The sequence below is a fragment of the Tasmannia lanceolata genome, unplaced genomic scaffold (assembly GCF_043159265.1).
Source record: "Tasmannia lanceolata isolate RefF3 unplaced genomic scaffold, GAP_Taslan_0.1 ptg000024l, whole genome shotgun sequence".
In the NCBI taxonomy this organism is placed as follows: domain Eukaryota; kingdom Viridiplantae; phylum Streptophyta; class Magnoliopsida; order Canellales; family Winteraceae; genus Tasmannia; species Tasmannia lanceolata.
In genome coordinates, this window is record NW_027518701.1 from 10,311,069 (window position 1) to 10,326,285 (window position 15,217).

At 43.4% G+C, this 15,217-nt stretch overlaps 1 protein-coding gene across 1 annotated transcript; it reads right to left on the minus strand.

Annotated features, from left to right (window-relative positions):
* Positions 1-1,789: 1,789 nt before the first annotated feature.
* On the minus strand, positions 1,790-2,759 carry LOC143857010 (uncharacterized). The gene is made up of 2 exons (XM_077367283.1): positions 2,211-2,759; positions 1,790-2,131 (listed from the first exon to the last, which is right to left on the minus strand). The coding sequence occupies exons 1-2, from the start codon at positions 2,757-2,759 to the stop codon at positions 1,790-1,792; spliced, it is 891 nt and encodes a 296-aa protein (XP_077223398.1).
* Between the last annotated feature and the right edge of the window lie 12,458 nt (positions 2,760-15,217).

The following is a 15,217-nucleotide window of genomic DNA, read 5'->3' on the forward strand; positions in this document are numbered from 1 at the left end:
CTCGTTCAGAGTTTCACTCAAAATGACCATTGGAGTTGGTTCACTCTGATGTGTGCTGTCTAATGAAGCAGAAGTCTGTAACTGGAAATTGTTTTTTTCTTATATTTGTTGATGATTTTTCGAGATATGTTTGGGTGTATTTTCTACAAGAGAAATCTGAAGTCTTTGAAAAGATCAACGATTTGCGTGCACGTGTAGAAGCTGAAACGGAATTTAAGATCGGTTGTTTGAGAACTGATAATGGTGGAGAATACACTTCTCAGTTTCTTTCCACCTATTTGACGGATCACAAAATTAAAAGACAATTCACCTGTCTTAAAACTCCACAGCAGAACGGAGTTGCAGAGAGAAAGAAACAGGCACTTAGATGAGACTTGCCGAAGTATATTACATGGGAGGAATGTTCGTCCTCAATATTGGGCGGAGTGTATACGCGCGGCCGTATATGTAACTAATCATCTTCCGAACAACTACTTGGTTATGAGTCGCCTTATCAAAAGCTTACTGGTACGAGGCCATCAGTTAGACACTTTAAAGTGTTTGGTTGTATTTGCGATGTGCTTGTACATAAGCAAATGAGGAAAAAAAATGGAGAAAGCGACGTCGAGCCATGTTCATTAGTTATGATGAATAAAGGAAAGGGTGGAGATGCTTGGATCTATGTACGAAAGATCTATGTGTCAAGAGATGTGGTGTTCGATGAAGCGTCATCATGGTGATCCGTGGAAAACACCCCAATGACGGACTCAACAGATTTGATTGGCAGTTTGAAAGAAAGATTGGATTCAATTGCGCTACCACAAGAAAATCATGGTGTACCAAATCCGGATTTGATCCAAAGGATGAAAAGCATAGATGATCTCTCACAGATGGATGGAGATGTGTTAGAGTCAGAACAGGAGGCGCCACGTCAAAGTTTGGGGACAATCCCACAAAATGGTAGTCCGATTAGCAAGAGCTCTAGTCCATGAAAGACTGGAAAAAGTCTGTGGCGTGAAAAAGATATTCCAGCTTCACTAGAAGAGGTGCAACCATCGCAACTTGAAGATCTTGAGGAACGTGAGTTTAGTGCTTCCAAACCACGGAGATCGACGCGCATTCCAAAGGCGAATCCGAAGTACGCAAATTTGTCTTTTTTTTTGTAAGGTGGAGGATTCAACATTTTTTGAAGATACAAAAGGCGTCAAAGAGTGGCGAATTGATAGATCGTGAAAATTTTCTCGAAGGAAACTTAGCGTGCCTTGAGTTAATGCTGAAGGGGAGTGCTAGAGTCATCACTGATTCGTGCATGGCATCGGAGGGGCCGGGCCAACGGGTTTGAATCGTTGTTAGTTTGGTGAGACGGTGTTGAGGGGGAGAATTGTGAACGTCACCACCGACTCAGTGGTTATAGTCCTTTTGTTATAGGAGTTTGATTCCTAGAGAGTTTGTTTTATGTAGAAGTAGATAGCATGAAACTAGGAGTTTATTTTTATCTAGAATTAGATAAAGGTTGGGTGTGGATATACAACCGAACAAGCATCTCATGTATATATAAAAAGTGGTTTATGAATAAAGTGATTTTTGACTTCCACATTTTCTCTTCTTGAGAGTATAACGTTTTCTTTTGCTAGGTTTGTTTGCTTTATTTTGTATAGTACTTTTTTTTTTGGAAAGATGACTTAATTAATTGGTGTAAAGGGGACAAGATATCCCCTTTACCCAGAAATTACAATGGCCATACCATGCAATACGGCTAAGATGATGCATTTAGCATCTCCATATAACCAGGATCTATCAAAGTGGACATCTAGTCCAATAATACACCGGCTTTTGCAAGCTCATCTGCCTTCACGTTTGCATATCTTCTCCTATGTTCAGTAACGGGCTTCACTGCATACACCAAGTCTTTAATTTCCATGATCATGGGTCTAATCCGCCCAGGTCCTATAGATTCGAATATGGCCCAAGCAACCGTGTTCGCCGAATCACCTTCAATAATGAGCAGACCTTGCAAATTCATAGCACACCATTGCAATCCGAATAATAAAGCCCTTACTTCTGCCTCATTAGCATCACACATACCCCCAGTTTTCGAGTATGACATCACAACTCTCTCCTTCCAGTTCCAGATGACGCCACTGATACCCGCCTTCCCAGGATTACATATTGAACTTCCGTCAAAATTTAGCTTCTACCAACCACGCGAACGGGGGGGTCCATTTTGGTACCGATTTTGCCATGATCTTCTTCTCCCAGATAATGTCCTGCCAATGCCTAAGGAAATCACGAATACTATAGTGAGTACCCCGCAATGCTTTGATCCTTGATATTAGGTCAATCTTGGTCTGTAGACAAATCCCTCTCACACACCGCTCCTTCCCCTGGAAAATCCTGTTGTTTCTCTCCTTCCATATATTCCAAATGAGAGCATAAGGAACTAGTTTCCATAATAGGTCCCCAACAGAACCAAAGCGTCCACCCTTCCAGTTTAGAATCACCGATCTAATACTCCTTCGGAAAACCCATTTCATGTTAAAGGATCTCAGCAAGTTTGTCCATAGAACATGAGCCATTTGGCATTGTAGTAGTAGGTGATCGATGGTTTCCTCCTCCTTTCTGCACAAGACACACCAACTCGCCATCTGGAAGCACCTTTTCTTGAGTCTATCACACGTTTTTATTGCTTTGTAGGCCACGGTCCAAGGAAACGCCACGACTCTAGGTAGAGCATGCGACCTCCAAATAGCGGCACGACGTTTCACTTTCTTGTCCCCCATGTTCATACAGAAAAAGAATGACTTGACAGAGAAATAGCCCTCTGGTTCCAGCTTCCAGATTCTATCGTCAGGGCTATCCGGCGGACAATAGTGGGATTCCAACATCCTTAACAACACGGTGAGACTCAATTTCATTCTCCTTCAGATTTCTACGTAGTCTAATGTCCCACACTCCCCTCCCATGATGACCATCCCTGATAAGGTATTCTGAAACCATCACATTCGCCTTCACCACCAACCTAAATAGATTTGGAAACTTCTGACAAAGAGGAGTATCCCCAATCCATAAATCCAACCAGAACCTTACCTCATCCCCCTTACCAACACAAAATCTAATATATTGATCGAAGCACCCACAAATTGAAGCAATGGACCTCCATGCTGCAGATCCTCTTCCCCTTACTGGAACACCAGCCTTCCATTCCCCAAGCTCCTTCCCATACTTTTCCCTAACGACTCTGTGCCATAGGGCCCTCTTCTCCTCTCCATAACGCCATAGCCACTTCGCCAGTAAAGCCTTATTCCTTAATCTGATTTTTCCGATCCCTAACCCACCATGTTTTTTTAGCTTAAATACCTTCTTCCACTGAATGAGGTGTTTTAGCCTGTTATTGTTGTCAGTACCCTCCCAAAGAAAGTCTCGCTTTAATTTTTCAATTCTTAGAGCAATCTTTGCCGGTATTTTGTACAAAGACATGAAATACACCAGCATTTTCGCAAGCGCAACTTTGATCAGTGTAATCCTTCCTCCAAAAGACACATACCTTTTCTTTCAAGTTGATAATTTTCTTTCGACTCTCTCCACCACTGGATCCCACTGTGATGGCTTAGGTACCCCATACCCCAATGGGAATCCAAGGTATGTAATTGGTAAAACTTCCACACCACACCCAATCCTCCTAGCATAGTGCTCAACCAAGGAGTGTTCAATCTTGATGCCAGCAATGGAACCTTTAGCGAAATTGATCTTCATCCCCGAACAGACTTCGAACCATCTAAACACCCTTTTAAGATTTGCAACCGACTTTTCATCATCCTCGATGAAACAGAGAGTATAATCGGCGAATTGTAGATGGGTCAACGATATTGAATTACGACTTGGTTTAAGATCATTTATGTATCCCAACCTAGCTGCCTTGCTGATCATCAGACTTGAAGCTTCCATGATCATGATAAACAAATACGGCGACAATGGATCACCTTGTCTCAGTCCCCTCGAGTTCCAACAATATCCCTCCGCAGTGCCATTCAATAGGATTGAGAAGGAAGCTGTAGATATACATGCCGAAATCTAGTTGTGCCAATTAGCCCCAAAACCCATTGTTTGTAACATGAAGTCCAGAACTCCCCACTCCACATGGTCATATGCTTTTTCAATGTCCACTTTTACAATGAGGCCCCTGTTCCCCTCCTTTTTTGTCGAATCCAAGACTTCGTTCGCAATGAGAATTCCGTCTAAAATTTGCCTCTTATTAACGAAAGCTCCTTGAAACTCTGAAATGATGTCCCACATAACCCCTTTCAATCTAATAGCCAAGACTTTTGCTAGTATCTTATACATACTAGTTATTAGTGATATCGGTCTGAAATCCCTGATGCCAATAATACCATCTTTTTTTAGGAATAAGGGTAATAAAAGTAGAGTTGGATTCCCTACCAATAATACCACGATCATGAAACTCACAAAAGAAAGCCATAACATCCCCTTTGACCACATTCCAATAATTCTAATAGAACACAATCGGGAATCCGTCCGGGCCCTAGGCCCAGTGCTTTTTCTTTTCCTAAGGAAGAGATCGCCCTTTCCACCTCATCCTCAGTGAAAGGTTTCTCTAGGTTGGCTTGCTGCAAAGGAGAGATTGACTTGAAATCCAGTCGGCCCATACTTGGTCTCCAATCACACTCCTTTGAATAGAGTTCAACATAGAAGTTGATAATCCTTTCCTTGATAGTGTCCATGTCCTCCACCAGAGTTTCTCCCTCCTTAATGCAGTTAATGGTATTAATTCTTCTCCTGACATTAGCCATACGGTGGAAGCATTTTGTGTTTTGATCGCCAGCCTTCAACCAAGATACGCAAGACTTTTGCCTCCATTCGATTTCCTCCCTGCTCAAAATCTCTTCATGCTTCTCCAATAACGATATCTTCTCCAGCTTTTGCTGAACTGATACCCCCAAATTTTCTTCCATTCGCTCTAGGATATCCAGTGTAGTCATTATCTCGTCTTTTCTGCCACTATTAACCATGAATTGCTTCTTTTGCCAAGCTTTAATGCGCAGTTTAAGATGCTTCAATTTCTTGTATAGAATAAATCCCTTCCACCCATCAAATACTTCCTCATTCCACGGTAGACTAACAAGATCTTCAAACTTTGGGTCCTCACACAGAGCAATATTGAATTTGAAGGGCCGAGGACCCCCATTAAAATCTGCCAACTACTGCATGATGGGATTGTGGTTAGATACCGGCTTTGGCAATGCCCGCTGACGTATAATAAGAAAAGTTCCTCCCTCTCCGTCGAGATAAGAATCAGGTCAATGTGACTCATTATCAAATTGTCCTGATATTTTGCCCATGTGTATTTCGCCCCCTCAAGAGGTAAGTCCATTAGCATGCAGTCCTGAATGAAGCTAGAGAAATTGGACATGTTCGTGTTGATTCTCGCAAACCTGCTTTTTTCCCACCGGGAAGCGAATGGTATTAAAATCACCACCCACAATCCAAGGTCCCCGCCATTGATTTCTGATCCCCCTTTACTCAACCCACAAACCACTTCTCTCTCCAGCTGTGGCCGGTCCATAGACCACCGTCAACATCCACTTCTCTATCCAATTTGAAGATGATAATATCGTAGAGACCAAGAATGCCTTTATAATCACCTCCTAAATTCTAAAATAATTACCCTTCCATATAATAATAATAATACCACCAGTTGTTCCCACCGCCTCCTTTGCTATCCATTCTCTGTTACTTCTCCGCAAATTTTGTTAATGAGTGACTCTGTGACCCCCATAATTTTTTTTTGAATGATGCCATATTTTATTGATACTATAATAATTACAAAGGGGACCAGAGGTCCCACTTAACATTACATAGTATCGGAAAGGGCTGACGAGGGTATACCCTGAGTCATCCTTGTGAAGTTTTACCCCTCAAAAGGAGCTGGAACTTTCCCCGACCTGCTCATACCAAAAACCTTGTAGTAAACATTCAACCTTCATTTTCCTACCCACAGGAAGTTCAGGGGATCTATCCTGATTACCGAAGAAAACCCAAGCAAATTGGAGACATTTCTATTATCCACCTCGATCGGCCCCCAGCCTAATGACACCATCAAATAGTGGCAAAATGATGTCAACTAAGGGGAGTATTTAACAAGTTCATCAAGGAGACTTTGCAGAAAGGACATCGATAAAGTCCCCGATTCCGGATTCCTTTTCAGAAACCCCTGGCTTCTTCGAGCTTCAATCTCCTCTCCCAAATAGGAAATAGCCATCTCCTTCTAAACGTCCGATGTTCTCTTCCGATTTCTACTATTCTCTAGAAATCTGTTAATGGAGGCTAATCTTTCATCGTAGGCCATCCTTCTTATCTTATGAAGGATCTTTTCCAGCACCATGATTTCTGTAAATAAGTTTCTCTTACGCCCCTCTGGGCATGATGAGGATTCCTGCTGCCCGTAGCCTGACTATTCATCCTTATAAAAATACAATGTCTATATTTAAATCTTTACAATCCAGATGACTCATTAAATAAGATGCTTCACCGCCTTATGAGTAGACCAGAAAGGTCACTGAAAGTGATCCCATTCGAGGACATCTTGCCAAGACAATTAATTTCCGTTAAGCAAAACGCCCCTTCTTACGGTCTTTTCGCATCTTCCCAAGAGAAACCCCCACCCACTACGATCAAGTCAAAACGACTGAGAAAGGTTAATCAGTTTAAAGTCAAAGCCTAAGCCCTCGACCCATTTAGAGTGGGCCATAGAGTCGAATAGTATCCAAAACATAATACACCCCTAAACATACAGTCGTACGTGATGTATCCGTCTTCTTCACAGGACCCACCTGTTCAAAATAGCTAGAGAAGACCCAACCTACCTGACTTGAGATTTTTTCGGAATTTCAACAGACTACTGTTTAGTCTTCTAGCTCCAATCTTTAATACCAAGGATTTTCCAAACAAATTCATAAGCAGACTTTCCAGAAATCTAGACCCCAAAATTCCAAATACCAGAGGAAATTTAGTTTGAGAGCGAGGGCGAGAAGAAATAGGGTTGCTAATAGATACAGCCAACTAAGCATTCTTAGGCCCCACCAACCATTCAGAAGTGTCATCAGGCCTAACTTTAGATCGCAACACACCTTTGTCAGATACCATTAATGACTGTTGCAAAAGAGATTAGAGAGAAAGTGTGTGAGTTGGGTATCTCCCCCTCACCATTTTATTAATATAATAAAAGCTGTACAATAACTACAATGACTAAAATGCCCATAGGCATATAGGCTTATTCCACTCCCCCTCAAGCTGGAATGTATAAATTGTACATTCCTAGCTTGTTACATATGTCACTCAGTTTTGATTTATTTAATGGTTTGGTAAACATGTCAGCCAACTGTTCTGCAGAACGAGTAAATACAGCGCATATCTCCGCTTTCTGGATTCTCTGATGAATGAAATGACAGTCAACTTCAATATGCTTTGTTCTCTCATGAAAGACCGGATTCGTCGCAATATAGATAACTGCTCTGTTGTCACAATACAACTGTGACGGCGAAGGAAGCACAATACCAATCCCTGCTAGGAGTGATCTCAACCAAAGAATCTCAGTCGTAGTATGCGCCATGGCTCTGTATTCTTCCTCTGCACTTGATTTTGCAATGACATTATGTTTCTTACTTTTCCATGAAACCAGATTACCTCCAACAAAGGTACAATACCCGGTAGTCGATCTCCTATCCGTAGGGGATCCAACCCAATTAGCATCTGAGAACCCCTCAATTCGTGTATGACCATGTCGTTTGAATAATAATTCCTTTCCTGGTTCACCTTTCAGATATTTGAGTATTTGAACCACTACATTCCAATGCGAAGTACGAGGAGAGGTCATGTACTGGCTAATCACGCCAACGGCATAGGATATATCAGGACGAGTAACCGTAAGGTATATAAGTTTGCCCACAAGTCTTCTATACCTACCAGGATCCTTCAATAACTCACCCTCTTCTGGAACTAGCTTCACATTTGGATCCATGGGTGCAGCTACAGGTTTCACACTAAGATTTCCTATCTCTTCTAACAACTCCAGAACGTACTTCCTCTGTGATAGAGACAAACCACTAGAAGAATATGCAACCTCTATCCCAAGAAAATATCTGAGACGTCCCAAGTCCTTTGTCGCAAACTCTTTTTGTAGGAAGGCTTTCAGTTTTTGAATTCCCCCTGAGTCACTCCCTGTAGTAATGATGTCATCGACATATACAATTAACATAATGCATCCTGCTGAGGACTGATGACTGAATACTGAGTGATCCACACCACACTGCTTGAGGCCAAACCTCATAACTGCCTCACTAAATCTGCCAAACCATGAACGCGGCTATTGCTTCAACCCATAAATTGCTTTTATGAGGCGACAGACTGATGATGACAACTCCCCCGGAGCAACATAATCTGGTGGTTGCTCCATATACACCTCTTCAAGGAGGTCGCCATGTAGAAAAGCGTTTTTCACATCTAACTAGTGAAGATGCCATCCATTATTTACTACAAGGGAGAGGAGAACCCGAACGGAAGGAATCTTCGCCACTGGAGAAAACGTCTCATGATAGTCGACACCGAATGTTTGACTGTAGCCCTTGGCCACCAGACGAGCCTTCAGTCGATCAACGATGCCATCAGGTAGATATTTAATGGAGAACACCCAACGACATCCTACAGGACGAGCACCAGCAGATAGAGAAACTAGATCTCATGTGTGATTAGAATGCAGAGCTCCCATTTCAAGATCCATTGCAGCTTGCCATCCTGGGTGATGAAGAGCCTCATTCAGAGACTGGGGTAACACAGTAGAAGACACAGAGAAGACAAAGCTTTTGAAAGGAAGAGTTAGACGATCATAAGAGACAAAATTAGAAATGGGGTGAGCAGTAGAATGAGAACGAGTACGTGAAGCAATAGGAGAGTCAGAAACAACTACAGGAGATGAAGGTACCTGATGAGAGGGTAAAGTGATCTCTGGCTGTGAAGATGATTTGTCGGTGCGAGGAAGCTGTGCCTCTTGTTGACGACGATGATATTAGACTTTAGTAGGGGACGATCCACCCTAGGAGCACATGAATCAACCTGTCCAGTGGGGCAGGCAGAAGGAGGTGCTAAGGAAGTCGGAGGAAGAGGGGGAAGAATAGGAAGAGAAATGGTCACATCATGTTCCATTCTGACAACATGAGGAACAGAGGTAGAGCCAAAGAATGATTCTGATTCAAAAAAGGTCACATCAGCTGATACATACCAATGATGCAGATGCGGACTATTGCAACGATATCCTTTTTGGGTGCGAGAGTAACCCAGAAAAACACATCGTTCTGACCGAGGTCAAGCTTGTCACGGCTAGGTCGCAAATGATGGACAAAACAAACGCAGCTAAAGACACGGGGCGTAAGAGGGAATGAATCCTGATGTTGATAAACTATGTGAAATGGAGAATCCCCACGAAGCACTGAAGATTGAAGACGATTGGAGAGGAAACAAGCACTGAGAATGGCGTCAGACCAGTAGGTTTTAGAAACATGCATCTGGAAGAGGAGAGTGCGAGCCACCTCAAGTAGATAGCGCAATTTCCTTTCGGTGACACCATTTTGCTGCGAGGTGTATGCACAAGAGGATTGATGGATAATGCTATGAGAGGAGAGATAATCCTGAAAGCCACCAGTACCAGAAAAACACTCACATACATTATCAGTAAGCAGGCATTTAAGACTGCAACTAAACTGGTTTTTTATTTCATTATGAAAATTTTGAAATGCAGAGAAGACTTGGGAGCGGTCCTTCAATAGATACAGCCAAGTCATTCGAGAGTAATCATCAATAAAAATTGCAAAATACTGAAATCCATTATTCGACGCGACCCTAGAAGGTCTCCATACATCACAATGAACTAGTTGAAATAAACTATCTACTCTAGTGACAACTCGGGAAGGGAAAGACACTCTATGATGCTTCCTGAGTTTACAAGACTGACAATGAAATGGAGAGACAGAAGAGGGAACTAAGGATGTCTCCCGTAGGCGCTGAAGTGATGGGTGACCCACTCGACAGTGCCACTGAAAGGCATCCACTGAACTGTGTAAGGCTGATGAAGAGGGGCTGCAGCCAAGACGGTACAGGCCATCCACCTCACGACCCGATCCAATCGTCCTCCCAGTCGAAAGATCCTGAAAAAGACAATAAGATGGAAAGAATGAGATAAAGTAAGAAAGATTTTTCGTAATTTGGCTAACAGATAATAAACTAAAAGGAGATTTAGGTACACATAATACTGAAGATAGCGGAAGATTAGGTGAAAGACATGTGGTACCAATACTAGTGATAGGTGTAGTGGAACCATCAGCTAAAGTAATGGACTGAAAAGCAGATGGAAAAGTGTGAAAAGAAGAGAGATGTGATGAGTTACCAGTCATATGGTTCGAGGCTCCTGAGTCAATGATCCAGGACCCGGAACTAGAAAGTAATGTAGTATGTGAACTACTTGGCTGGGCAAAGCCCGCAGTGGCCTGTGAAGCACTCTGTCGAAGGCGCTGGAGCTCCTCATAGTCTACCTGCGTAAAGGAGAATGAGTCATCAGCAAGTGGCAAGGCAGGGGCAGAGACGATTGTGTCAGATGGGACAGAAGTGCTGAGGTGAGCTGATCAAGGCGGCCTGAGCTCAGGGTGCAATGTGTAACAAGTCTCAATGACATGACCATCGCGCTGGCAGTGGGTGCAATAAGGACGGCCACGCCCACTCCCAACACGACCACCACCATGGCCACCGTGGCCACGAGCTTGTGAAAAAGAACCACCACCTCGAGAAGGACGAGTACCACCACCACCATGCTACAAGAGCCGAACAGTCAGAAGTAGGGCGGGAGCGAATCTCGCTAACACACTGCTAAGCTCGGAAGTAAGTCTCGCGCAACGAAGGAATGTTCCCAGAACCAAGAATCTGATGGCGCAGATGGGTAAACTCTGGGCCTAGGCTCTCAAGATAGTGCACCACTCGAATCTGTTTTCGTTGATGTCGGAGAACATTAATATCAGAAGTGAGTGGCAGAAAGACATCAAGATGCTGACATAAAGAGATGAACTTCCCGTAATGAGTCTCAAGAGACATGTCGCCACGACGGAGCTGTATCCACTCAGAGTAAGTGAAACATATACGAGTGATGTTCTCAACCCCAGAATATGTCACTGCAGTATGATCCCAGATCTCCTTCACAGTCGGAAGAAGAATCAGAGTAGAATAAATATCAGGAGTCATACTCTGCCATAGAAGACTTCGTATCAATGCATCTTCCTGCTCCCAGCGAGTATACGTAGGATCCTTAGGCGAAGGAGGATCCTCACGAGGGAAACGGACTTTGCCTCTCCCAAGTAGGTAAGTCTCAATCGCAACCTTCCACGGTAAATAGTTGGTTCCATCAAACTTGGCAATATTCAACTGTGGGTAAGAATTTTCCACAGGTGCCAAGTGAGAAGAAGAAGAAGAAGAAGAAGGGGCCGAGGTTGTGGTAGAGGCACTGACTTCAGTGGTCATGCCAATGGAGAGATCAACAATGACGGGAGGATCCATAACGACAACGAATATAGACGAACAAAGAAACCACTGACAACGACAACAGCAAATAGATAGGAGAGAAAGATAGGCAGAACCAACTAATCAATAGAAAGAGTCATATGACGATGTCAAAGGTGCAAGACATGAGTATAGAGAAACCCATAAAGAACCAGGAAGATGCTGAAAGAGAAATGGAGAAGAGGATTAAAGAAGATCAGCACATTGAGCAAAGAAAAACAATGAAACGCAAGACCAGAAAATAGATTAGGGTTTAAAAGAGGGTTTTAGAGGGTATAATAGGTGGAGCAGGTTGAGTTTGAAGGGAGGGGGGGCCGACGGGGTGCTGGGGAGGGCAGGAAGGGGGGCGCGGGGTAAAAGAGAGGAGAAGTAGCAGTACTGTCGCGATACTGTAGCGGCACTGTAGCAGTACTGTAGCGGATTAGGGTTAGGTCAGGGTTAGGGTTAGGTTAGAGAGAGGGAGAAGGGTTAGGGTTAGGTTTAGGGTTGATGGAGAAGATAGAGGGTAAAGGTTTTCCTAGGGATCAGAAACCCTAGGGCTTTGATACCATGTTGCAAAAGAGATTAGAGAGAAGGTGTGTGAGTTGGGTGTCTCCCCCTCACCCTTTTATTAATATAATAAAAGCTGTACAATAACTTCAATGACTAAAATGCCCATAGGCATATAGGCTTGTTCTAACAATGACAAACTTTCGGATGACCCACTTGGAATGATTGGATTTATGAATTTGAAATTTGAATCCCCTACGGGATCCAACGGTACACCGGGCGAAGAGGTCCGACCCGCCGAGAGACATTCCGTCGGCAAAGACGAATTTTCATCAACAAGTTCAACCCCAATAGAATAGGTTTGGTCATGGATTTTGAGCATAACACCAGAGCCAGGGAAGATCCAACTAGGGGCCAAAATTTTGGCGAAGACAAAACTCATACAATTTCAGTGATAACCTTCCATTTTGGATTCTATTACCTCGCCAAAAAGGCTCCCCAAGGCCTCCACCGTAGAGACAGCCCGCCCAAGCATGCAGGGGAATGCCATAGAAGGGAACTTAGAGAGCTTCCTTTCCCTGAGTAAAGTTCCTAGACCAAGGGGAAAGAGAGAGCAGATGATTGTCCAAAGCCACAGAGCCTTTTTCAAGGATTTGATGGGCTTGGGATTCAGATTCGAACATAAAAATGACTTCATCCTGTGACAACGCGGGAGGACAATGTAATGATGGGATTTCCCAGAACTCCTGAGCCCACTTCCAAAGCTCCTGCAGGGTTTCAAGATGGTTTAACTTCTTCCCTATCAAGCAAGCTTTAAGGGAGCCCAATCTCACATCCACTTCCCGATCCGAGATGGATAAGAGTGGAATCCCCGGACTGCAGTGACGAGAGATTTTACCCGAATCTGGCCACAAGTCAACCTCGCCGCCAGGGGATTCCTCATTTCGTGTAATGCAAGGAACCCGTTTTGAGGGGGTTCTGGTCCTACGACACCATCGACATCTGTCCCACCATCTAAAATTTACATATTGCCAGGGGGAGCAGAACCATGAACCAGATCGAAGGTCTCGATTATGGTTAGAACACCCACACGGCTTTATGTGACCCCCATAATTTTAGATTCAATAATAGCTATAAGCTCAACCTTTCTGCCATGGATCAAATCCCTGACCGCCCAGACTTCTGTATCTGACCCCAATCCCCTCACATTCTAGAAACACAACTTCATAATGAAACCAATAGTAGAACATCCCCATAGCATGAGCAAGAACTATTCCAAGTTCTTTGTCCTTCTACCTCGCCTCCTTGTCACCATTTTTCCCACAGGTCTTGCCTCATCCCTAACCTCAGCGTTGAGTATCAACTTCCATGTAGCATCTTCATTCTCTTCATAGTTTACCCCTAGGGCTTTGCCCAATTCCGCCATAGCTTCCTTGTCTTGAAGAGTCGAACCGGCCACAGAGGCCTCTTCATCCTCTGTACTCGGTACCGACTCGCCAGCTTTCCTCATGGCAACCATAACCTGTTCGTGTAACTCCACTTCAAGAGAATCCTGCATGGATTCCGGGATCACCTCCCCATCTGACTCCACACAACAATTTTCCACGGATTCGGTCCCCACCCTAACATCCGGACACTCATTGTTTAGGGTTGCATCGTTCACCAGGCTCGTAGATTCGATTATCACTTCAGGTAGAGATGGGTCCGCCAGAGGAGGATACGGATTCGTCATTATAGGCCCCCCATAGGAAGGTTCCGGATATGTAAGCTTCGTCAATCACCGTCTTCCCCTTATCCTTAGACCAGTCAACCACCACCTCCTTCATTGATCTTCTCCACTTCAGATTGAGAAATTCATGCAAGACATCCTCCCTAGATGGGGACTTCACCACTGTCGCATCACGAGAAGACTCCCCACATCCGGCCAACTTTGTGGTCTCTGACCAGAGGTCCTCCAATAGTCTAAGAGGATTTATCCCTCCGATTCTTACGGTAACCGCCACCAGTTCTCTTACTCCTCCTATAGACCGGATGATTTGGTTTTAAGAGTCATTTAGTCAGACTTGCCCTACCGATTCCAGCCGGTGACCAATTCCTTCCCTTCTTTCGATGGACGTGTCTGTCATGCATGATGGGCATTACGTGTGGCTGTGATTTATCCCCACGATCTCCTCTATGATCCATTAGTTTATTCTTCCTCCACATTCACTCCCTTGTTAAATCCAATAGTTTATTCTTCCTAAATACCAAAGAGAGGTTCACAGTTACAAATCCATTTTCATTTTTGCTTGTAGGCATTAGTTTTCAAGTTTATGCAGGTTGGAATTCTCATTTCTAGGTAAGTACTGTTTTATGAGTGGAAGGGTTTTGATGAGGGAACTTGTTTGCTATTTTTAAGTCGTGTTTTTTTAGTACATTTGGAAACAAGTTGTTCATATCTGGAACTTAATCTGAAGTGGGCCATTATTCTAGTTTAATTTTCCCTTTTGGGAGTTTGAATGTGCTCCTTCTTGAAACGGGATATAACATAGATTGTGCCTTGGGTTGGTGATGGGAAGATGGAGACTGAATTGAAACATGTTTGGAGGTCAGTGATCAATGCCGCATAGATCATGAAATTATGACCTCAATGTTGTACACTTGGGTGCACTACCACTAGGTAAAATGCCCAACCTCGTTTTTATCTCTTTGTTTGCTAGTAGGCTGCTCCTAGTCGATGTGTTGCTGTCATTTTCAATGCTTACAAGTATTCTTTTTTTACAGATCATCTACTTCTAATATTCATTCACGCTGTGATGGATGCAATTGGTAAGTAGCCTCGTAATAGAAAACCAAGTCAATATGATCCTAAAGATAAGGTTTACTAACTATAACTTAAATCAGTTTGTGGATAAATATATTTCAAGTTGCAATATCATTTTTTGGGTGCTGGAGATGTTATGGTCTTCGGGTGCGTGTTGTTCCTAAGCCGTTAAGAGTTAATATATTTTTTTATCTTTACTGATTCAGTATATGATAATACTGGCAAAAGATACTGCAATCTTGATTATCACCAAAAGATATGGCACACTGAGAATTGTGGAGACTCCCATCCCTAGAGCAAGAAAGATTTTCCTATAATGGGAATCGTAGATGG

Excerpts from the sequence above, each read along its gene's own strand:
- LOC143857010 (XM_077367283.1), bottom strand. The coding sequence starts at position 2,759 with ATGGGGGACAAGAAAGTGAAACGTCGTGCCGCTATTTGGAGGTCGCAT. Across the intron at positions 2,132-2,210 it reads AGAAGATCATGGCAAAATCG|GCGGGTATCAGTGGCGTCAT; the intron begins GTACCAAAATGG and ends AATCCTGGGAAG.